Source organism: Lissotriton helveticus, chromosome 4_1 (assembly GCF_964261635.1).
Source record: "Lissotriton helveticus chromosome 4_1, aLisHel1.1, whole genome shotgun sequence".
Taxonomy (NCBI): Eukaryota; Metazoa; Chordata; class Amphibia; order Caudata; family Salamandridae; genus Lissotriton; species Lissotriton helveticus.
In genome coordinates, this window is record NC_136063.1 from 318893522 (window position 1) to 318919915 (window position 26394).

The window sequence follows — 26394 nt, forward strand, 5'->3', positions numbered from 1 at the left end:
GCCCTTTCCCACAGTCCTTACGGCTGTGGTGGGTGGGTTCCAAGGCAATGGTCAGTTGTGGTGAAGGGGGCCCATGCCTACCTTTTGACCTCCTTGTCCGCCCTACCCTCCTTCTACCATTGAGCGGTTAGCAGTTTTCAAAGGACGCGCCCAATCGATGATCGCCCTTTTTGCTGGCTTTTCCTTGCGAACCCCTATCTGGTCTAGCTATGCCTCCCCAGCCCCGCCACACAACTTGTTGTCCATTTTGCTGTTTGCGCCACTTTCCTTTATTTCTATGTCCTGCTAGAGCAAGATCATCCATAGCTTTGAAAGCCTACTTTGTTTCAAGTCTCATTATGTGCGGACTGTCACTTTTCCTGCTTTCATCACAGTAACGCCATAAACCCTGGAAGCCGGTATTCTCATGTACAGTTATATTGGAATTGTCTGCAGTAAAAAGTGATTTTACAAGCCAAATCAACTGATAAAGCATCATACTGCCCCGAGCTCCACTCACCATAAAGAAACAAAATATATACCCGATTGTGAGGTGGGGGAACAGCGTTTACAACGCAACTTTTACAACACAGTACCTTAACCACACAACTTTTACAACGCAAGTCGTTACAACGACTTGCGCTGGGGGGCGCTCTAGGATAGGGAATAGTTAATTTACTATCCAAAACCTTCCCTACTATCCACGGGGACTGGAGTTGGAATAGTAAATTAAACTATTCACTATACAGCATCCCCCAACGCAAGTCGTTGTAACGACTTGCGTTGTGAAAGTTGCGTGGTAAAGACATGCGTTGTAAAAGCATGCGTGGTAATGACATACATCCTGTGAGGTGTGTGTATTGTCTTAAGACTATGAGTGCCAGGACCCCACGCTTCTGAACGAACTCAATGAGAGAATTACGTAACCCTTTGGGGAGGGGTTAAGGTGCGGTCATTAATGGTTAGGAGGTAATGAGTAGTTCAGTTGAATGTTGTACTCTGGTGAATAAAGACGTCAGTTACGAGCTCCGTGTGTGGCGTGTTCATTTGCATGCTCCTGGGCTGAGAAAGACGCGACAATGTGGAGTCACCACTGGGGGTGTCCTTACTACACAATGCTATAAATGCCATTTTCATAAGAAAGAGTTTAGGGCCCGTGAAGAGGTCAGGAAGACCAGGAGTAGAAACCTGCCCTTTGGAGGCAGCCATGTGGTGCTGGGCCGTAAACTTCAGCCCTTGCTAAACGGCAGGCCATTTCCTAACCGCTGAATGTGTAATTGAGTGGTTATTGCTGCGCGACTCTAAAACGCAGCGACGGCTATTAGATTTCCCCCCTTTTGGGGGCTTGCCCATGCACAGCGGACAAGGATATGATCCATAAAGGCAATCATTTTACCACAGTCCATAAGTCTTAATCTGCTGTTTTTACAGCTCCACTGTTTCAGTGACCCTGATAGAGGCTGACATATTTGGCCGAGTTTAATGTTTGCTCTATGGTTTGCAGAACGAGTGTAAACTGAATGGAATGTTCTGCTAAATATTTGAGTGAGAGTTTGAGGTAGAAGGTTATGTAAATAGGCTTGTCAGAGAAATGGAACATCGAGTATTCCTAGCTGAGGATTTCACCTTGATGGTCCTGTCATGTTTCACTGCAGGTTTTCAAGTCGTTCTTCGCCAGCACCAGAGACCTACTTTCATTGTCTTTACTTCAGTTGCTTTTAAAGTGTGTATTAGACACTGCATTTGTTCTTGAACTGTCTGTGTGTCATTTCTGCAGCTCAGCCACACCCAACACCGTTGGTACATCTGATCCCCCGTTCTACAGCTTTGGGACTTTAGGTATAGGCCCTAATCGCTAATTTCTATACAATGGCTCGACAATGATGCTTGCTTTTTGCAGTATTTTGTGAATAGAAATCCGTTGCAAAAACATATTGCAGTTCGAACCAGTGCAGCACTTTGGAGAACTGAATGCACGAAGAGCCTTCTTGCATTGCTCCCTGACAGAAAACCCCATTGTATTTCCCTGACGCTTTGCTGGCATTACTGCTGTCCTCATTGTGTTACCTTAAAAACCGACTTCAGGCTTTTACCCAATTGTTTTTTAGGTTCTAAAATTCTAAGGTCCAGCATTGTAGCTCTTGCATGGTCGAAATATTTTTTAGCAAATACATAGAAATGTACGGGATTCTGGCCAAAGCATTGGTTAAATTAAGCGTTCTGAAACGTATGGTGGTTTCGCTCATTAACAAATCTATTTTTTACTTAATATCTGTTGTGCCAGAAATAACAACTCCTGTGCCTTGGTGTTTTTAGGTTTTAGGAAGCTTGTTTGAAAGTAAGCCACTCTTAGTAAAGGCCTGTTATTACTGTGCTGTGGCTGGAAATACCACTGTGCATTACACTTGCATTTGCCAGACTGTCTTTCAAGCTGAAGTAGTCCTTTTAATGGAAATGTGCTATTTATCAGGGTCCAGCTGTGTTTTGCAAAAGACCTGCACAGCATATCTATATGTGTGAAAAGAGCATTTCAAACAAGAGTAAGCATAAGATCCCTAGATGCATGTTTGCCTCACTAATAAATAAGCTACCAGATGTGTAAATACTGAAATATACTTCAGTGGTGCAAAGAGTAAAGTGAGGTAACATACTTGCTTCAATGTCAAATCTAAGTGTGGCTTTGAAAAATTAAATAAACCCTGCATTCACTTACTGCAGTTGCAGTTTGTGTAATTTTTTAGCCGTTTTCTTCCGTGAGCCCTATCTGCACCTTCTTTGTTCCCTGTTGCTGGAGAAATACTGTCTAGGGGCCCTGTGCTGCTGAATTGGGAGTGCTGACATCTGGGTGCCTGGTCCCCCCCGCTGCCGCGCTTCCACATCGCGGCCGCCGAGCGGGGGGACTACAGCCCCCACAATTCCCGCAAGCCCCGCCCACCAACGTCATCGCCCGTGCCCAGAGGCGCTGAAAAGCAATGGCGCTTCTCCCGTGACGCGGGACGCGCACGGGACCAGCCGGGCCAAGGGCGGGCCCGTTTAAGCCCGTTCAAGACCGTTAAGGACGGGACGGGCCACCCCTCTGACATCTGGTGCAGCCTCTTAAAGGTCAGTGTCGTAACACAATAAATTGTTGTGACATTCACTTTGCATTATATGCTAATTACATCGAGTAACATCCGGGATTAACCAAGGATGGCTACCTCACCAGTTGTTGGCCCAAGCAGCAGGAAATCTACGGGGGGATCATTACTGGGAACCTTAGATAACTTCCTCATCAGGGTATCTACCGCACTTGCTAAGGATATCGAACTAACTGAGAAAAGACTATCCTTGGACACATCTTTCAACAAAAGGTCTTCGCTGGGCCCTCTGGCAGAAGCCAGATCTCCGATACACTCACATATCGACTCACAGGGCACGCTTCCTCCGTCGGGGGTGGTATCTACCCTCTCGCCTCAGCCAGTAACCATCCTGAACATAAGTGAAAACTCGTCAGGAGATGGAGTACCTGTACGTGACACAGAGAGAGCACCATCATCTAACATTAAAACTAGATCAGCTGGGCAAGTAAAACCAACTATGGTCCAGCCGAAGGGGAGGGCGCAAGCAAAAAGCAAGCGTCCTGGGCCGCAAATTAATGCTGGAGGAAAAAAAGCAAGGTCATGTAAAAATACTCCTTCTGTCGACGACCCAGCAGTGACTATACCAAACAGCCCGGTACAACATGGCATGGCCGATAAAAATGGCCAGGAAAGCCATTTGGACACCAGGGGGGAGGAGTCACATTTGGACTTGGGACCTTTATTTTGGAAAAGACTGGAGGGCACTTTTAAGAAAATATGCCACTCGTTGCATGAGCGGTTGGACTCTATTGAAAATAGACTAGTGTGCCTTGAACTGAATTTGGTAACAGCCCAGAAACAGGCAGGACCAAGGCACAGTGGCCACATTGCCCGGGCGAAAACACCTGTAGCCCATGGTTAAACTGGTCTCAATAGTGGTGCCGGCTCAGGACAGGGGGTTGGGCCACCCCAGGCTACCGACAAGGTGCACACTACTAACTCTCAACCCCCTGCCCTGACAGGGGTGGGAAATGCAAGCAAGGATAGTGGGGCGCTCCCAACTTCTTTGGCTTGGAAAAATCTCCCCCAGGTGCCCAACCATACAGGGGTGGGAGTGACACCATTGAGTAAAGAGAGTAATCAAGATGCCATTAACAGGTTGAACGCCAGACAGGAAAAATTGCCTGTTTTACCCAGGACTCACAATGAGACTTCTTTACCCTACATTGACCTCCCTCCCCAATCAGCCCCTTTTGTGGTAGTCTTGGTAGGGGTTTCACCAGTAATTCAGGGAAAACGAGAATCATACCTAGACCTAAAGCATAAATGTATTTTCTGGCCTAACAAGAACCGCCCTTTGCCAGTGAATACGCGAGCTGATATAATAGGGGTTAGGAGAGTTAATTGAATAGGCAGGGGTTGTAAGACGGTGGCAGGAGACTGCATCGTTATCAATGTAGAGACCAGAAATATGTAAACTACATCTGTAATTGGCCCCATAATGATCAGCCAAATGGGATATACGCTCTACCCCTAGCTTATTTTTATGGCCCCCCGATTCCGGCTTCCTTCGAGAGGGATATGTTCCCACATGGAGTTGTATCAGACCCTTGTCCACTAGGGAACGTAAGGCTGTTTAAGAGATTCCAGGCCTTGTCGGGGCTAGGGGACTGTGATTGACAGTATGAACCGCAAAGGTCTATCCTGGGTTGCAGAGCAGGGGTTACAAGGGAGGGGACAGAGACCAGGATAGGGCAAGTGTTTACTATAAAAACTAGGGAAGAAGGGGAGGCTGAGGTTGGCCAAAGTAATATATGTGATATCACTACTGAGGTCCCAAATGTAGTCCTGCTCTTGGGCAAGCACAATAATGTACATCTTGGCACAGGGGGCTCCCACTTAAGGGGCGAATTGGACGCAACACCTGATGGACCTCTACGTCACACATCGTTGGTCTCATGGAATGTTGTGGGACTGGGGTCAAAACTAAATTCCCAGGCTTGGTGTCAGAACCAGCTCTTCTCCTCGGAACTGGCCAGTGACGCAGGAGCAGAATGACGCTAGCTCCCAACTCCCCCTCAGGACTTCCCAGCCACACACAGTTTTATAAATGCGTAGCCAGAAGAGCCCCAACGGGGAAAGGGGAATTGGACAGAGAAGAGAATGCACACAAGTTGTCTTCTTCCTTCTTCTTTTTACTTTTTCTTTTTCTGCTCTACTGGTTGTGTGATTGCTGAAAAAATAAGGTACATATAATTCTCTCACTGACCTATCTTTACTCCTGTATCTTTTCTATATCACTTAATATACCACTACCTACCCAGGAGCTGTGTGCCTTTGCTTCTCTTCTATTGGCTTCTCGTTCTTCTATTCTGTGTCTTTAATCACTGTAATGTAAATTGAATTATTATATGTTCCTTCTCTGATTTTACTCTGCTCTTCTTCCCTATTTTACTCTGTTGCTCACCTACAGAATGGAGAACTGCCGCTTGTAAGTATTTCCTATTCTTCTTGTTTCTTTCTTCTATCCTTACTATACTGCAGTTACTTCACTGAAGTATCGTGTAGGACTCTTGTCTTCTTCTTCTTGCCTATGCTTCTCCTTACTCTTCTATATATGCCTGAAGATATACTGTAGAAATAACGACTTCAGCTGAACTCTATTCTACTGACCCTAGCTTAGAATGAATACACCCTGTGCTCAACTCTAGTGTCATGCGACTGATACTTTTCCTTACAACTGATGCTGGCTCTAGTTCTCTGGTAAATAACTCTTATAACTCAAAAGCACACTCGCACAGAGAAACGACTACTGTAAACGGGCATGCGCTATTATACACTCAAATATTAACTGCTCAGACTCAAGAATATGCTTCAGACTCGAGAAAGCGCTTTTCTCTGAAAACACGAACTTCACCTCTGGTAATCAAATGGAACGTTCTTACTTGAATTATAAATGTCTAATGTCTCTGACGAACTCGTACTCCGCTCTAGTATTCGCGATGCATAGTTTTATCCCTAAACTAGCGCGACGCAAACAGGACACCTCTCTCCGCCTCCGCTGCTCTGGTGAAGTGCGTAGCTTTCCGCGCGCCTCACCTGGAACACGCTAATCATCTTGGTAGGCTAGAGCGCTGACTTGAGTTCCACTGAGGGGCAAACGTCTGCCATGCTGCATTTTCCCTCGCACCAAATTCTGCCTACACAGTCTCACCAGCGCTGCCACCACCATTCCTGTCGGACCTCTCTGTGATCCTCTCTGAGTAATTAACCTCTTTGCTTGGGACCTGACAGTAACCCCCCTCAAAGGCCTCTCTTCCTTCCGAATCTTGTTTGGGAACCTTCTGTGAAATTCAGCTATTAGCCTGGGAGCATTGACTACAGATTCAGGCCCCCAAGATCTTTCTTCGGGACCATAACCTTTCCAATCCAGCAAGTAATATAACTTCCCTCTCATCAACTTAGAGTCTAGAATCTGTTGAACTTCAAACTCATCTCCTTTCTCAGTTTGAATGGGTTTTGGAGTCCTATGTAATCTAACTTCTGGTACTACTTTTTTGAGTAATGATACATGGAATACTGGATGAATTCGTAGGGTCTTTGGTAATCGTAACTGGTAGTTTAGTGTGCTTATTTTTTTCTCAATTTGGTAAGGCCCGATGAACCTTGGCTGGAATTTCCTTACCCCTCTTAATCTAAGATTTCTAGTATTTAACCAAACCTTGTCTCCCTCCAATAGCTCTGGTGCATCTCTTCTCTTTCTGTCGGCATAGCGTTTGTAATTTGCTTTAGCTACTGTTAAGTTTTGAATTGTTCTACTATGTACCTGTGTCAGCTGTTCTACCAGATTGGTTACCGCTGGGACACCTACTTCTTGGAAATTCAAGGAATGGGAAGGATGTCTACCAGAGTTCAAAAAGAAAGGTGTGTACCCCGTGGATGCATTGGTAGTGTTGTTATGTGCAAATTCAGCTGCCCACAAATAATCTGGCCAATCTCCGTCATGATCTAATAGACACATTCTTAGATACTGCTCTAGTTCCTGATTAGTGCGCTCAGTCTGGCCATCAGACTCTGGATGAAAACTAGTAGTGTATCTATTTTCAATGTTCAGTCTCTTAGTGAATGCCTTCCAGAAATGAGACACAAATTGAGAACCCCTATCTGACACTAATATTTTAGGTATACCATGTGCTCGGACAATGTGCTGACTGAAGGCATTCGCTAGAACTTGGGCAGATGGAACTCCTTTTAAAGGTACAAAATGTGCCATCTTTGTGAAGGCGTCCACACACACTAAAATGGTATTATATCCTTGACTAGAGGGTAAATCTACTACTAGATCTAAGGTTACTGTGTGCCACGGAAAAGGAGGGGTGGGTAATGGTTGTAACAACCCCTGTGGACGTCTTCTGTCTGCTTTTCCTTTTGCGCAAGTCTCACAAGTGGCTACATAATGATGGATGTCCTTGATCATGTTTGGCCACCAAAACCGCCTCCGCACCAATTCTTTAGTCTTGTTAATTCCTTTGTGCCCTGCTAAGATGCTATCATGGCATTCTTTTAAAGCTTGTAACTGCATCTCTGTAGTTGGCAAATACAATGCTCCATTGTGATATGGTAATCCTTGTCGTATTTCTCTTCTGGAATCTTCTTTTAACCAACATCTCTTTTCTTCCTCACTTAAGATACTTGATTCCGCTCTATCCTCCATGGTCTCTTGCAATACTGCACTGATTATCTTCTCTGTGGGAATAATGGCCTGATTCTGAACTTGCTCCACAACTCCATCAGTCTCTAATCTTGACAAGGCATCCGCTTTTCCATTCTGGGCTCCAGGCCGATAGGTGATGACAAAATCATATTCAGAAAAGTATAATGACCAGCGCAATTGTCTGGGAGTCAGAGTCCTAGCGGACTTTAAAAATTTTAGATTTCTGTGATCTGTGTAAACTATTACCACATGCCGCGCTCCCATCAAATAATGCCTCCATTCCTTGAAGGCATCTTTTATGGCTAATAGTTCTTTTTCTGTGATGGTATAATTTATTTCTGGGGGAGTTAGTTTTCGAGAGCGAAAGGCCACTGGGTGGAGTTGGCCCGTAGTCTTGTGTCTCTGAGATAACACTCCTCCCAAGGCCAGATTGGATGCATCCGTTTCTACAAAGAATGGTTCCGCCGGGTCTGGATGTAGCAAAATTGGTGCTGAAGTAAAATCCTCCTTCAACCGCACAAATGCTGCCTCTGCTTCTTCACTCCATTGGAAAGGAACTCCCTTCTTCAATAGCTGTGTGATAGGAATTAACTTTTTGGAGAATTCCGGGATAAACCGTCTATAAAAGTTGGCAAACCCAATAGAACTTTGGATCTCTTTTACCGATGTTGGAGACTTCCATTCTATCACCGCCTTGATCTTGTTTTGGTCCATAGTGATTCCTTCAGGAGCTAATACGAAGCCCAAAAACTCTACGGAAGTAACATCAAAGGCGCATTTATCCAATTTAACAAAGATTCCGTTCTTACGAAGTTTTTGCAGGACCTTCTTGACATGTTCTTCATGCAATTCCACCTCTGCCGAGTAAATCAGGATATCATCAATATACACTATTCTATTTGGTCAATGCAATCTTTCAGTACATCATTTATAAAATATTGAAAAGCTGCAGGTGCATTGCATAGCCCATAGGGCATTACTTGATATTCAAATAGACCTTGTTTAGTTCTAAATGCGGTTTTCCACTCATCACCTTCTCTGATAGGGACCAGGTGATAAGCTCCTCGCAAATCAAGTTTTGTATAGATTTTTGCTTCCTTCACTTGGTCCAAAAGAGTTGAAATCAGTGGCAAGGGATAGCGATTCTTGATGGTTATCCGGTTTATTGCTCTGTAATCTATACAGGTGCGTAATTCCCCACTCTTCTTTGGAATAAAAAATAAAGGGGAAGAGACTGGGGACTGAGAGGGCCGAATGAACCCTTTCTCTAAATACTCTGTTAAGTATTCTTTTAAATGTTTGTCTTCTTGTTCAGGTAAAGCATAGATTCTGCTGCAGGGTAAATTCACTCCTGGTTCCAAATCTATCTTGCAATCATACTCCCTGTGGGGAGGCAACTTCTTCGCTTCGACTTCATTGAAGACATCTTGAAATCCTAGGTATTTTTCAGGTAACGTAACAGTATCAATCACACAAACTGATTTCTCCGTGTTACTTAAATGATAAGCGGGGGACTGTTCCATCTTGAAGTTACAATTGTGAAAGCAATTTTCCTTACAGTAACTTGAATTCAAGGTAATGGTTCTTGCCGCCCAATCTATTGTAGGATTATGCTCGGTGAGCCATGGTAATCCTAAAATTAATTTAAATTGAGGGGCGTCAATTAAATTGAATTGAAGTAAATCTTGATGTCCTTCAGCAGTTTCTAGTTGTACTGGTTCTGTATGACTCACTATGGGACCTGATGATAGGTTTGTGCCGTCAACTGCTCTAACTGGCTCACTCTTTTCCTTCCGGATCGCTCGTATCCCAATCTTGTCAGCAAATCGCAAATCGCAGAAATTCCCCGTTGCTCCGGAATCTATCATAACTGCAATTTGTTTCTCTCTTTTTTCTCGATAACTCAAGGTCACTGTAATCACTAAATGAGGAACTGCCGATTGAATAGTATTGGCCAATGCATGATCCTTTGGAGTTGAATTTGCTTCTGCGACCGCCAGTCCAACCCCACTTACTGGCGGCGCGTGGCGTTTTCCGCCAACGCAGTCTTGGGCTTTTTTGGACAATCTCGAACAAAATGTCCGCTCCCTCCACAATAGAGACATAATTTATTTGTCCGCCCCTTCTCTTTCTCTTCCTTAGTAAGAGGCCAACGAATTGTCCCATTGGCTCCCCTCCTCGATTTGAATCATGATCCTTTTGAGGTTCATACCTGGCTCTATCGTAACGTGGCACATTAGGTCGATACTCTCGCTTCTTCTCGCCTCTCCTTTCGCTTTGACGAAAGTCAATCTCCAGAACAAGGTCAACCAAAGCTGAAAGTTCAGTAGGACGATTGGGAACTTGCGCTAAGGCGTCCTTTAATTCGTCTTTTAGCCCCCGATAGAATACCGCAGCTCGTTTGTTCTCTGGCCATTCTGTCTCTAGTACCAACTTGTTGAATTGTGCCAGATGTGCTACCAATTCTCTGTTTCCTTGTCTTATTTCCAAGAGTTCGTTGTCTGTAGCTTGTGACACCTTGCGTCTATCAAAGATTCGCATGAACTCCTTTTTGAAAGCATCCAAATCAAACAACATTGGATCGCTCCTAGTGACCAAGGGCATCGACCATGCTGCAGCATCCCCACTTAAATAGGATAGGATAAATGCCACACGAGACTGCGTGTCAGGAAAAAGTGCAGGTCTGCACATAAAGTGCAAAGTACATTGGGTCAAGAAGACCTGTGCCTTCTGTGGGCCCCCGCTAAAGCGTTCTGGGGGTGCTAGGGGAATCACTGGGGATAGGGAATGTATCACTTGTGTATTTAACTTTTGCTGGGGTGAAGCTGACTCTCCAAATGGACTCAAAACTGGGGAGGATAACTTAAACCCTTCTCCGGAAACTAAACTTCCTATTTTGTGTGCTAATTCTGTAGTATCCTTCTTGAGTTCTCTATTTTCCTCCCTACCTGTTATTAACTCTCTTTGTATGCTATCCAAAATATCCCCCAACTTCTTTAAATCCAATCCTTCCGCCATTCTGCTCAGGTGCCTCTATTTGTCGTGGGCACTTCACTCTGTCAGAACCAGCTCTTCTCCTCGGAACTGGCCAGTGACACAGGAGCCGAATGACGCTAGCTCCCAACTCCCCCTCAGGACTTCCCAGCCACACACAGTTTTATAAATGCGTAGCCAGAAGAGCCCCAACGGGGAAAGGGGAATTGGACAGAGAAGAGAATGCACACAAGTTGTCTTCTTCCTTCTTCTTTTGACTTTTTCTTTTTCTGCTCTACTGGTCGTGTGATTGCTGAAAAAATAAAGGTACATATAATTCTCTCACTGACCTATCTTTACTCCTGTATCTTTTCTATATCACTTAATATACCACTACCTACCCAGGAGCTGTGTGTCTTTGCTTCTCTTCTATTGGCTTCTCGTTCTTCTAGTCTGTGTCTTTAATCACTGTAATGTAAATTGAATTATTATATGCTCCTTCTCTGATTTTACTCTGCTCTTCTTCCCTATTTTACTCTGTTGCTCACCTACAGAATGGAGAACTGCCGCTTGTAAGTATTTCCTATTCTTCTTGTTTCTTTCTTCTATCCTTACTATACTGCAGTTACTTCACTGAAGTATCATGTAGGACTCTTGTCTTCTTCTTCTTGCCTATGCTTCTCCTTACTCTTCTATATATGCCTGAAGAAGATATACTGTAGAAATAACGACTTCAGCTGAACTCTATTCTACTGACCCTAGCTTAGAATGAATACACCCTGTGCTCAACTCTAGTGTCATGCGACTGATACTTTTCCTTACAACTGATGCTGGCTCTAGTTCTCTGGTAAATAACTCTTATAACTCAAAAGCACACTCGCACAGAGAAACGACTACTGTAAACGGGCATGCGCTATTATACACTCAAATATTAACTGCTCAGACTCAAGAATATGCTTCAGACTCGAGAATGCGCTTTTCTCTGAAAACACGAACTTCACCTCTGGTAATCAAATGGAACGTTCTTACTTGAATTATAAATGTCTAATGTCTCTGACGAACTCGTACTCCGCTCTAGTATTCGCGACGCATAGTTTTATCCCTAAACTAGCGCGACGCGAACAGGACACCTCTCTCCGCCTCTGCTGCTCCGGTGAAGTGCGTAGCTTTCCGCGCGCCTCACCTGGAACACGCTAATCATCTTGGTAGGCTAGAGCGCTGACTTGAGTTCCACTGAGGGGCAAACGGCTGCCATGTTGCATTTTCCCTCGCACCCATTTCTGCCTACACAGTCTCACCAGCGCTGCCACCACCATTCCTGTCTGACCTCTCTGTGATCCTCTCTGAGTAATTAACCTCTTTGCTTGGGACCTGACACTTGGGCAGAATTCATTGATCATTTTGACATTTGTTTGTTTCAAGAGGTGTGGACGGCTGAACCAATGTTTAGAGTAGGATATCTGAATTTCTTTGTGCCTGCTATTAAGAAAAGCCATGGACGTCCTATGGGGGGTTTAGTGATGTGGGTTAGGCAATCTCTAAAATGTCAAACCCAGTTGCTCCCAGTTGTAAGTAATGATATTCTTGGTGTTAGGTTTAGTTTCCCTGCTAACTTGGCAATTGATATTTACAATGTTTATGCAAGGGGGCTCCAGGGTGGAAAGAAGTCTGAAGTTGTAGAGGAACTGGATAAATTACTTCGGGCGACCCCCCCCCCAATATATTGTCACTAATTGCCGGTGATTTTAACACTACTTTTGAACCCCTAGGCTTGGACGACATACATTTAACGGAGGACGAGGATGTCAGGTGGGGAGTTCCTCAGCTTGACACCAAATCCATAAGAAAATGGACCGAGGCCGCAATACAGTTAAAGGGCCTCTGTATTGAAAACGAGCTCAGAGCTGCCAATGGGCGCACATTGTCGAATAAAATGGGAAAATAAACTTTCGACAATGGCATCAGGGCAAGCAATATTGATTATCTACTTGTCCCCTTGAAGATGTGGTCTACTCTCCTTGATATGGAGGTAGTGACTCGTATCGAGAGTGACCACAATCCCCTGACCGCAATATTTAATCTGGGCATACATAAAGTGGATGATCCCTATGAGGGTAATACCCCTCCAGATTCAGTCCTGGCAAATGATGAGCGCCACCTCAAATGGTGCCAAGTTGCAGATCTCCAGGATATTATTGATAATCTTGAGGAAGATCTGGCAGGGACCCTAGAGGCTATGGAGGTAGCCACCCTGAATGGATCTCCCCCTAATCATCTGTTGGAGGTACAAAATAGGTTTTTCACTAAACTAAAAACATACTTCTGCAAACCTAGCTCAGGAAAAAGAACACAAACTAAAAAATCTGAGAGATGGTACGACGGATCTTGCCACCAAGCCAGGGTTGAGCTGGGTCAAGCCTTAAAATCTAAGATATGTGTATAATAAAACAGGCCTGAGCAAACTATAGGCTTAAGCAATACAAAGCTAAAAGGGAATGGGAAGAGGGCATGTGGCAGGATTTAAAAGCGGCGTGTAACGCAAAGAATCCCAAACTTTTTTGGGACATTTTTAAATGGTACAGGGGAGGGCACCGTGAGAACCCCCAAAATAATGTCGACCGAAAGTCATGGGTTGACTATTTCAAGCCCCAATATGCCAATAGTGCATCTCAAAACAGCGAAGGTTCTTTTGATTATACCTTTTATGAGGAGCCTGTTTTTAATTTAGGGGAAGTGGATAGGGCTTTGGACCAAGTCACAGAGGGTCGCGCTACCGGCGTGGATTGTGTCCCCACAGATTTATTTCTAAACAACAGAGGGCGATGGCGGGTGTACATTTTGTATGTGGCTAACGCCGTAGCACAAGGTATGGACGTACCTAAATCTTGGAAAGGGGCAGAAATAGTGCCGGTGTATAAGAAGGGGGACAAGTCGCTCGCAGCCAACTATAGACCAATAGGTCTAATTGACTGCATACAAAAAATCATGGGACGGTTGGTTTTGAGCAGAATCCAGACCTGGATGGATAATGACAATATTTTGAGTCTCCTCCAGGCTGGTTTCCGCCCAAAAACAAGTACCATAGACCAGGTCTTTCGGTTTATAATGTTATACTGGCTTACCGTGGTCATGGAAAAGGGTACTTTGTTTGCCATCTTTGTTGACTTAAAGGCGGCTTTCGACCTGGTCCCACGAAACATATTATGGGAAGTTCTTGCGGGGCAGGGGATGCCACCTGAACTGTTGAGTTTGATTGTCCGCTTACATGAGGGTACGTTCGCTCGGGTCCGGTGGGGTCGCCAGGGGGAGGTCACGGAACCCTTCCCTGTAGAGCGGGGAGTGAGGCAGGGCTATGTCATGGCACCGACCCTGTTCTCGCTCTTCGTGAACGGGGTTGCGGATTTCCTCTCCCTGGTCCCGACCGATGCCCCTGCGTTGTCTGGTGAGCGGGTCCCGATCCTCATGTTTGCGGACGATACCCTCATCATTTCAAAAAACACTTAGTGGGCTCCAGCAAGCGCTCAGGCGCTATGAAGACTTTTGTCTTGATAGGGGCTTAGAAATAAACACAGCGAAAACCAAATTTATGGTCCTTACTGGCCGTAAAGCTCAAGGGACTGCCAGGCCTTTTAGAGGGACGATACATATGAATGGCTCCCCGCTGGAGCGGGTAGACGCCTTTACTTATCTGGGGGTTACCCTCCAGAGAGATCTAGGGTGGTCTAGACAATTAGACATTGCAGTTCTAAAACACCGCCAGCAGGCAGGCATTCTCTTGAAAAAATGTACCTCTTCATTGACAAAGCCCATTACCCCACTGTTAGAAGTATATGGGATGAAGGTCCTAAGTTCGGCCCTTTACGGAGCCGAACTTTGGGGTTTTGAAGATCTAGGGAAATTGACGTTAGCAGAAAATGAATTCCTGCGAAAAGCTACTAGCGTTCCCGTAAGTACCCCGTTAACACCATTAATGTGGGACCTTGGAAAAAAGGGGTACAGGACCTCGCCCTTTTGCGGCCACTACTTTACTGGTGCCGCCTATGGACTATAGAAGAACTAAGCTACTATGCCCAGGGCCTGAGGGAGATAATGACTAAGGACTCCTCCCGAAAAATATACTGGTTGAAGGCCATTCGGTCTTTACTTTTTAAATTGGGAATGAGGGAACTGTGGGTAGACCCGGAAAATGCTCTTTTCCCCTTCAAAACTCTTCTTAAAAAAGTACTGGGAGATGGTGATTACAGAAGAGAGGTCAGAGGGTCTCTCCCGGCACCTGACAGGTCATTTCATGGATATTAAGACCCATCCGATTCTGGAGCCTTACTGGGACATAATTGGGAAACAGATGGATCGCAAGCTATATTTTCAGCTCAGAGTGGGCACCTTCCCAGTAAGGTCTTTTACAGCAAATTGGGCAGGAAAAAATGGTAATGACAGATGCCCAAAGTGTAGGGAAGATCAAGAGTCTATAAGCCATTTCTTCTTCTTCTGCCCCATGTATACTGCCCCCAGAACGAGGTGGATCAAACCTGTATGTAAATTGCTTGGGATATATAGGCATGAAGAGGCTCTTAGAATCTTATGTACAGACCCAACCCCCACAATTGTTGTTGCTGTGGCTAAGTTTTTAAAATGGGCTTGGGTAATCCGTTCAAAACAAATAAGGACAGACATATGAAGTTTTAGCTTCACATCTGAGCTCCTGTGTAATATACCTCTGGAAGAACTGTACATTGATGAGATTGATTTTAAGTCATATTTGAAACAGTGTAATTTGATATTCGGCAATAGTCTACTGTAGTTTAATTCTTTTTAAATATTTATTATATGAATTTTAATGGATTTTAAAATACTAATTCTTTTTATGTATACTTTTATGACTTAATTGTCGAATAAAGTTTATGAAATGAAATGGTAATTTACACACATGGTGTTTGTAGGTCTCTGGTTAAAACAGCCTACGCAGACAGTAGGCAGACCTATTGTTTCCAATACATAACATATCCTTTTAGTGGGCTTTTGTTCTGCCTCATGCTGGTGATTGTATGACTTTATGGTCTATCGATGTTGTCTGCTCGTGATTCAATGGCTTTCCTCCCTGTTCTGGTACTTTTCTCACCCAGGCGCATGTCGGCCTCATAGTTTTCTGATTGTATGATTTGGATTCTTACACTGCTGATTTCAGGGAACTATTTTCCTTGTCCATATTTTGGTAGCACTTGCATTTGAGCACTTGAAGGGGCATGTTCTGGCACTTCCACTCTCCTTTCGTGTATCTGCTTGACATTTCAACATACCACCACTCCCTTTTTTCTCTGTATGTCAGCTCCTCATTGTTAACTCCCACCCTCCCTCTTTTCCCTGTTGCGTCCAATATATAGAGCTCCATCTGCCTCCTCTTTGTTTCTGTATCCTGTAAATCTCATTGTGTTCAATGCACCCTTGCTGTGTGACCCAGCATAAGCACTGTAATGTTTAGACTTTGTAAGTGCCATGGTCTGGTCAATTTAAGAATGCAGGAGGTGATGCTAAAGCTATTGCTAAGGGGCAGTTCCAACCATTGTAAAGACCCATGTATGGTGTACGGTTCTTCTCGACCAGTGGCAGCTTGTGCATGAAGCATGTGCATATTGTTGCTGCAGCCTCACTCACTTCTATTGTTCATGTGAACCTTGTGTGATCCACATTTCAGACACTCACAGTGGGATGGGCACTGTGTGGCCCACTGCATACAGGGGTGTGGAATTTAATAAAATATCTACTTTTCCTTGGGGCAGGTTGCTTGCCCTTTAACATAATCCACTTTTGTGCCATGTAGTGTAGTGACAGATTATAGCAGCAATATCATTATATAAGAGGTCAGATATAGCCTCTCTGATTATGCCAGGGATCATACGATAGTAGGGTTTGAATACTAGCAATTGCCTTATTTTGCCACCTTTCCGCAGATCTGTGTACTGGGGCTGAAGGTAGCGGTAAGCAATAGTTCCAGGATTGGAATGCCCCTTTAAGTCTGTGCAAACCTACTAACTTGCATGTTTTAAGGGTTTTCAACAGCTCTTCTCTAATCTTTTTCCATACTGAGTAAGGATGGAAATTTACTCCTGACAATGGCAGATGTAAAACTTCTTCCAGTGTTGGGAAAAAAGTGAATGGATGAAAAGTAAACTCGCAAATGCTCAACAGATTTTCGCATGAGCAAATCTACACATGCATGTTCATTCATGATAAAATGCAGTTCACAAATATATTCTAGGACTACAATTTCTTGATCTACTTCTGTAAATTCTTATAAATTATGAAAGCCGTAGATCTGCACTAATGCAAGGACATATACCATGGGTGCACTTTTGAGATTTCTTCAATAACTAGGCCATTAATCATGTCTGGTGTTAACTAAGACCTTTTGTGTTTACTAAAATTCTATCTCTCTCTGTCTAATGGTTAGCTGACTTCACTGTGAGTGACAGCATACTGCTCTTTCACAAGAGCATATTGGCAAAGTAGTTTTGTTCAGTGCAAGGAACTAATGTGGCAATGTGTGCTTTTTGAGACCAACATTCGTTTTTGCTTTTTGCCAATGGTTGTTATAATGTTGAGGACCAGGCATTTTCACTGCCAATAAGGTTTTACAAAAATCATACCAAAACAAGACACACATTGACAAAACCAAAAGGCTGACCACCAATTTCAGACCTACTGACTTTGCCAATTCCTGTTTTTTATGGTTCCCATATTCTTGTTGAAACTGGTTACATTGATTTTCCATTAGGATTTTTTTTAAGTACTAGCATTTTGAAACTTTTCTGAACTTTGAAAACGTGTGTACACATGTTTATACTGTAACCGCTGTCGGTAGTGCAGTCCAAGCTTACAACATTTCCTTAGAACGCTAACCCTAATACGAAAGGCTTTGCATTAATGAATCATAAATGCAAGTTTGAACATCATTAACATATGAATAAAAAAATTACCTTAGCTGCAGACAATGACCTTACTTGATTCATAATGTGGTACTGTAAACTGGCAGCCAACAGGTTTGTGCTGTATGGGGTTGGGCCTACTCGTCCCAAGGACAAAATAAACATAAATACTTGTTGTCCTTGACCCCATATGTCCTGGGCTTCGGCTATAGGAATTCCACACCCATGTGGATATGTGGTAAATGTAGTCAGGTGCATACCTGTGAAAACTCTGATTCAGATAAACTGTGGAATGGCTAACAGAAGACTATACAAGTCTAGTCCTTTTCTCTTATGCTCATGTTCCACTGTGTTCAAGCCACCCCTCTACTGATCATGCTCTGCCCCAACTTGTCACAGGTTTTTGTGGGATATCCGTGTCTTGCTGGCCAAACCAACTCTCATAGATAATGGTAACATATGGTCAAAGGCAGATTCTTATTAGTCTAGCATTCCTCTTTCTTATTGTTAGGAGCTGGGTTAGGAACTGAACGTTCATGAGCTGACATCACAGAGCATGCTGAGAAGAATAAGCTCCAGCTGCTGTGACCGCTCTGCCTTGCAGCCTCCTGCCGTGTTGCTTAGTCGGGTTTGTACCAATTAAATGGATCCGATGGATTCATCCGGAGAAGGTAAGACTGCCACTCAGCTGGCTATTACTTTGTAATAGTGCTGAGTGTTTTTTTTCTTTTTAGTTTAACCCAAGTTGGGAAATATTGCACCAAACTCTTCTTCAGCTTATATCTTTGCAGATACATGCACATATCATCTTAAAGTTTTAAATAAACAAGCTTTAAGAGCAGAGGCATCATTCATAGACACCAATGCACACCTATCAGTTCATATCAGTTAACAACACAGGCCCTGCTCCTCAACAACAACACATTACTAGGGACTCGATTAAACAAGCAGACAACAGACCTTTATTTTTCAGATCTCATTCAGTGCATCCATGGTGACCATCTTTGAATGGTATTTTATGACCCATCTTCGGCTATACATTCCAGGTAGCCCATCCTAGAGGTGTGGCTAGTCTTTTGAGAGTGTACATCTCCTGATTGTCTCATTTGCTGCCTGCTCACAAATAAAAGTGTCCAGGGGCAGGGAGGGTCTTTGTCTTCATTGGGAGACAAGTCACATGCATATCAGAGGCGGTGTAGTCTTTGAGGCTCTCTACCATGATGTGCCATTCACTAGCCATCTGGTGAGGGCGGAGGTGTGACCTCCTTCATGCCCAGGTCTTTTGTCTTCATCCTCTGGGAGTGATAGCACTTCCCAGCAGGAGGCCAGCCTTCTGTCTTGGTGGAAATTAGCTCAGAAAGCCCGCCAAAGCACAGAGACTGAGGCAACTTGGTGGCAACCTCTAAGGATGTCACTTGTGTACATGCCAGCTCACCTCGAAACGTGAATCGTGTCAGTGGTGAAAATGCACGGATGTATGTCATTACATCGCATACTATTACCACGCATGCCATTACAACGCGGGTATTACTACGCAATCTCAATGACATCGCATGCCATTACATCGCATACATTTACCACGAGTATGCCTTTACCACGCATGCCATTACAACGCATAGGCATGCGTGGTAAAGCTATACTCGTGGTAAAAGTATGCAAGGTAAGTGACAACCCTACCCCTCCACCTACACAACACACTACTCCCACCCCTACACTACCCCTAACCCAAAAACACTACCACACTACACTACCCACACTACTCCCACCCCAACACTACCCTAAACCTAAAAACACGACTACGCTACCCACACTACTCCCACCCCTACACTACCCCAACCCAAAAACACTACCACACTACCCATACTACTCCCACTCCTACACTACCCTAAACCCTAAAACACTACTACGCTACCCACACTACTCCCACCCCTACACTACCCTAAACCCTAAAACGCTACTACGCTACCAACACTACTCCCACCCTTACACTACCCTAAACCCTACAACACTACTACGCTACCCACACTACTCCCACCCCTACACTACCCTAAACCCTAAAACACTACTACGCTACCCACACTACTCCCACCCCTACACTACCCCAACCCAAAAACACTACCACACTACTACACTACCCACACTACTCCCACCCCTACACTACCCTAAACCCAAAAACACTACTACGCTACCCACACTACTCCCACCCCTACACTACCCCAACCCAAAAACACTACCACACTACTACACTACCCACACTACTCCCACCCCTACACTACCCTAAACCCGACAACACTACTACGCTACCCACACTACTCCCACCCCTACACTACCCTAAACCCGACAACACTACTACGCTACCCACACTACTCCCACCCCTACACTACCCCAACCCAAAAACACTACTGCACTACTCCCACCCCTACACTACCCTAAACCCTAAAACACTACTATGCTACCCACACTACTCCCACCCCTACACTACCCTAAACCCTAAAACACTACTACGCTACCCACACTACTCCCACCCTACACTATCCCAACCCAAAAACACTACCCCACTACTACACTACCCACACTACTCCCACCCCTACACTACCCTAAACCCTAACACACTACTACGCTACCCACACTACTCCCACCCCAACACTACCCTAAACCCTAAAACACTACTACGCTACCCACACTTCTCCCACCACTACACTACCCTAAACCCTAAAACACTACTACGCTACCCACTCTACTCCCACCCCACCCCACCCCTACACTACCCTAAACCCTAAAACACTACTACGCTACCCACACTACTCCCACCCCTACACTACCCCAACCCAAAAACGCTAAAACACTACTACGCTACCCACGCTACTCCCACCCCTACACTACCCTAAACCCTAAAACACTACTACGCTACCCACACTACTCCCACCCCTTCACTACCCTAAACCCTACAACACTACTACCCTACCCACACTACTCCCACCCCTACACTACCCTAAACCCTAAAACACTACTACGCTACCCACACTACTCCCATCCCTACACTACCCCAACCCAAAAACCCTAAAACACCACTACGCTACCCACACTACTCCCACCCCTACACTACCCTAAACCCTAAAACATACTACGCTACCCACACTGCTCCCACCCCTACACTACCCTAAACCCTATAACACTACTACGCTACCCACACTACTCCCACCCCTACACTACCCTAAACCCTAAAACACTACTACGCTACCCACACTACTCCCACCCCTACACTACCCTAATACACTACAATAAACAAACACTACAACACTACACTACCCTAAAACCTAAATCACTACACTACATAAACATTACACTACCCTCCCTAATACACTACACTAAACGAACACGACAACACCACAACACACACTAAAACGTTTTTTAAAAAACACACACAACACAAACATTACCACACTACATTTAAACTACCCTAAACCCTACAAAAGTAACCCCCACCCCATGCACAAACCCCCTTACCTCTCTCCTCTCCAGCGTCACCGTCGGATCCTGCTTCCTCCTTCCTGCTTGCTTCACGTTGTTGTGAGGAAACAGCCTAAGTTTCCTCACAACGACGTGGATAGCCGCCCCCGCCGCCGCCATTACACATTACATCGCATGCGTTGTAAAAGAGCATGCGATGTAATAGTATGCGTGGTTTTACCACGCGTTGTAACATTGCATGCGTTGTAATGCATGCGATATAAAAGCAACGTGTGGTAAAACCCGCGTTGTAATGGTTGTTGATACTGTAGGAGAGTGGGGTCTGCAATCCTATGGTCACCCCAGATTTTTGCTTTTTGCTTCACTGGTTTACGACTTTCCCTGGCTGTGGGCCTGCTAATCAGACCCACAGCCTAGCTGTTCTCTCTCTAAATTGACAACTATGTACTTTAGGTGCATTTACCAGTTGGTACTGGGCCACCTTATCAGTCCCTGTACAGTGTACCTTAGGTGCCAAGGGCATAGGTGTACCCAGGGCCTACCAGGGGCTGAAGCATGTATTATGCCACCCCTGGCTGGCCATCTAAAACTGACACAACTGGCTGCACGACAGCTGGGGCAAGGTGGTGTAATCACCCTTTGCTGTAGATATAGTATACCTATATCTAACCCTAAAATGGACACATATATTCCTATCAGTCACTCCTATGGCAGGCCTTAACAATCCTGAAGGCAGAGTGCTTGGAATTAGGTGAGATGGTGCTCTAGCATGAGCTGAGCCCGTCTGCAGCTTGCGGAACCAAGTCCTAATAGCTGTTCCATGATAACGCTATACCATATACTCTTAAGTGCATTATCAACCTCGCGGTTAAATGCTAACTCTGGTATAACATTATCAAAACATGTCGAGTAAGGTGTCATACGAACTGGAATACTACCCCCTCGCCAATTCTGGCGACGGGGGTAGCATTCCACCCTTCTAGAGGGACACGACATGTATGTAACTGAGAACCCCGGTTAAAGTTAAATCGAGCCTTGGCATCACAAAATGGATGCTGCCACCACAGACACAAGTCTGACCTCCTGCTGCTGGGAGTCCTTCCAGCGAGGGCGGCTTGGACAAAGGGTTTCCTGCCTTGGGAGGTGCTAGCACCACCCCAGACAGGACTTTGTGTATTGGGTAGGGTAGGCTTGAAAGGAATGAGACATGCCTGGGGCACACAAGGTGCCCTGTGCATACACCGGTTCAAACCAGTTGCTGGGGCACTCCAGCCCCAGCTCTGGCGGGAAACCGGACAAAGGATAGGGGGTGTAACCACCCCCCTTCCTGGTCCCACCCAGGGGAGGGACCTAGTCAGTAGTGCAGCCCCCTTTAGCAGGATAAAGGTAGGAGCTGGTCCCATTCCAAATTAGATTAATCCTGAACTACTCTACAAGAAGAAACTCTGGACTTCGACGTTCTGCTCCACAGAAGACTTAAGAAATCTCCCTTGTGGGCAAGGAGTGTCCACCCTGCATCCGCAGGCACCATCAAGCATCCAGCGGCTTCACTTTGTCGTCTTCCCTCGAGGATCCAGACTGCAGAGCCCGACGAGACCCAGATTTCCAGACCTCTCCGACCTCAACTCACATCTACAGCAAAGCTGAGACCCGTGGGTGCGACGAGACACGTGGGACCGGCCATCTTGAACGAACCTGCACTTCGCTTCCAGCACGACTCCTGAGGTAAACTCGACCAAGTGCTTTGGGGACTGAGAAGCCCCAGCCCCGGGCAGCTCCTGCACCGAAGATCAGCCCTCCAGCACCCACGAGATCTGCGTGGGCCCTTCTGCTTGTTTGCTGCTCGACGCGTTGTCTGGTCACTTGCCGGCTGGCTAGTGGCCTCCTAGACGACAAACCTTTGAATCTTTGCTGCTGGTCTGGTTGCTTCAGACTGGCCCTTGCTCCCTTCCAAAAGAGGGGCACCCCGGACTCTCCTAGTCCGCACCAGACGCTTTTCTCCACTCACCGCGTGGGTTGCCTTTGCCAAGGCCTGTTGCCGCCGATTCCGGATCCAACACCGCCGACAGCGAGAGCCTGCGTGGGACAGCTCGTGCCTCCATCCTGGTCGTCGAAGACACCTCCTGGTCCACGTGGCTGCAGAGTCAAGCGTCCACTCTTCACCTGATCGCGACGTCGACATCTGGTTCCTTCCTGGTTCCACTCCAGTCACTGGCTAGTGACTGTGAACATTGTCCCCTCTGCTTTCAGGTCTCCTTCTTCACTAATCCACCCTTGGATTGCACCGGACATCTTCCTCCTGGTCGCCTGCAGCATCTTTCCTTTCAGGCTCCATAGACTTCAACGCGAGAACCTGACGCACTTTGACACCTGTGCACCCGCAGTCCGTGGGTGAGGTAACAAGAGCATTTCGGTGCTCAAGGGTAGTTTAACTGTCCTAGTGTCCAGTTCCACAGTCGTTGTAGTCCTATCTAGTCAGGATTGTCCGTACTCACTTTTAACTTGAACTGTACTGTCCATAGACGTTGTTACGCATCTCGCGTGTGAGTTCACACTCTGCACACGCGTCCCGTGGGCCTCCTATTACTTACCTAAGGTGAAGATAGCGTAGTCCTAGCGAACCTCGAGCCTCTGGACAGCTCCATTTCTTTTTCCGACTCTCACATTCCACTTACTTAGTATATGGTTTGTCGTGCCTCTAAGGCACCATTGTAATTTTGTGCAACTTGTCGTATTTTCCTTAAGAGATTGTCATGTGCTTAGCCCTCTGACCTCATAAAGAGTTCAGAGGTGTTGTTATTAATAAATATACTGTTTATTTTCATAACAACCTGTGTGGTGTCCTTTCATCTGGTATTCAAGGGGTTATATTGTGGCAAAACAGCTGGCTTCACATGCCAAAAGAGTTTAGCCTAAGACTGCTTTGTCCATGCTACCATTAGGATAGCTGGTCTATAAGGTTGACTTACAACCAATCACCATAGGGGTTGTTTGGACTGATACAAGGTGATCACTAGAACTAGTGAGCATCATATATCAGGCCAACTTCTCACAGATACTAAACACAACAGAATTTTATTGTACCATAATGGAGTTGACTAACTCGGGGTCGCCCGACAGCCAGCCCATGTTAACCTATGAACCACTATTCACTTAGAGTAATCTTGAATAGCAAGCTCACTGTAGAGACATATATGCTTGCACATACATGTCTGCATCATTAACATAATGCACCTTGCCTCCTGGGCTAGAGGAAACCTACTTTAGGGGTGACTTACTCACATTAAGGCAGTGGGGAGACCCTGTGGTGTGTGCAGAGTCGATCTTGAGTAGGGAAGCTGTGCAGGCTGCGATGGCAGATCTGTAGACTTTCCTTTTACTTGGGTCACTCAAAGTGGCACAAATAGTGCTGCTGCCCTTGTGACCCCTTTAACACCCTTGCCCTGGATGCCACTAGTACCATATACTAGGGACTTATAAGGGGGGGGGGTATTAAAATATCTTGTCAATTGGGTTTACCAATTCCCATTGCCTTTGAGGGAAAGAACACTGGCACTGGGGCCTGGAGCAGTCTTCAGTAGAGTTTCAGATCAATTACCTCAGCATCTAGAGCAAAAGGTGGGGGTGATCAAACAGGGGCATTTTCCTACAACACCCAGGGGCCATCGCCACAGGTAGTTACAGTAAGGTTTGGGTGTGGAATTCCAAAATGCAAAATTCCCATGCAATTTCCATAGGGATTTTTTTTACCAGCGCTACAGCCGAAATGGCTGAACAAAATCACAACAAATTTGACAGGAAGCTAGATCTTGGTCCAGAAAGCTTGTTGTGCTTGGTGTGAATCTGTTCAGTAGTTTTTGAAAAAGGAAGGTTGAGATATATTTGTATATCTGGATGGTTGAGTTTGAGGGGCTCCTGCAAGAGTCCTGCTAGCACAACCTCAAAATGGAGCATCCTGATTAGCCCTGATGTGATTTTTCCCCTTCGGCCAGCTCAGGAGTCGCTGGTCAGATTGACTGGCTGCAACATGAACAAAAGTGTTGCGGCATCTATTACAGGACTCCATGGATTTAGTCCTCTGTCCTGAAAATGAGTTTAAAAAAAAGTATATATATAAGTGGGCAGGGTAGGTACTTTTTCTCCCCTGAGTTAAAAAAAAAGTATATATATAAGTGGGCAGGGTAGGTACTCCTTCTCCCCCTAGCCCTTGTGGTGTCAAAACTTTGAAGAAAATTGTTTTATTCCCCAGCGATTCTGCTGTACTCCTGTGGGATTGTGGGAAAAAAATGGCAGCTACTATATTTCTTTTCACTTTAAAGGACCCCCAGGGTGAGCCAGATCCCAAGAGTCAATTGATATCACTATTTGAGGATGGGTGCATACGTGGAGCCCCCCTCCCTAAGCTAATTTCGGCCCAAGGGACCCCATCTCCTGTGGCCCACAGTGTGAATAAAAGGGGAGGGAGGGGTGCAGTTCCCCCATCCCCTAACCTCTTGAAGGACCCAAGGATCCCATCACCGGGGCATTGTCTTTTCTATGGTGGGGAGGAGGCGTGCAGCTCCTCCTCCCAAGGCTCTTAGCCTAGGGGACCCATCGCCGGGGACTGCTATTTTCAATGGTGAGGGTGGGCCGTGGCCCTGTTCACTGAGCCAACAAAGGCCCCAGGGACCCTATCCCCTGTGACTGGCTGGCTCACTCACTGTGCCCTGGAGAGCCTACTCCAGGACACTGTTTCCCTGCCAGTGAGAGGACAGGCAGGGAAAACTGGTGTACCCCCACCTGATGGGAGTTGCAAAAATGCTTCTGCTGAGTGGGAACAGACATTTGTTTACCTGTCCGTCCTCTTGCGGGCAGGGTAACTGAGATTGCCCCTCCTCGGTGGGAACAATGAAAAATACAGGCTCTTGGGATGAAAGCAATGCTGGCTCCCACTTCACCCAGGATGGGTGCATGCAAAGGCCTGGCAGGGCCACGTGCCCTGGGTCTCCACCCGCTGCCCCCCAACAGTGTTTGTTGTTAGTACCCTGGGTGGGCACCACAGTACCCTCATTAGCACCCTGGGATGGGGTTCCAGGACCTTAAAGTCATTGGAAGGGGGGGGCCTCGTCAATAAAACAGAGCAGAGACCGATTTGCTGTGCCAGTGCTTGCTTTATTTAGCTATTAACTTTTTCCCAATATCAAACATATGTGTGATCAATAGAAAAAATGTCAAAACACCTTTTGGTCGATTCTAATCCATTCTGATTTGTCAAGGGGAAAATGCCAATGGGAGT

At 45.7% G+C, this 26394-nt stretch overlaps 1 protein-coding gene across 3 annotated transcripts in view; it reads left to right on the forward strand.

Moving 5' to 3' along the window:
- SAMD12 (sterile alpha motif domain containing 12) overlaps positions 1-26394 on the forward strand; it is a 1473047-nt gene that overhangs the window by 905307 nt on the left and 541346 nt on the right. The window contains exons 5-6 of one of the 3 annotated variants that reach the window (XM_078686853.1): positions 5512-5529; positions 11280-11297. The exons of the other annotated variants lie outside the window; for them this stretch is intronic. Of the exons in view, the coding sequence (XP_078542979.1) occupies positions 5512-5529; positions 11280-11281 (20 nt within the window). The 3' untranslated portion in view covers positions 11282-11297. Of the gene's footprint in view, positions 1-5511; positions 5530-11279; positions 11298-26394 lie in introns of those variants that run through there. 3 annotated transcript variants of the gene reach the window in all.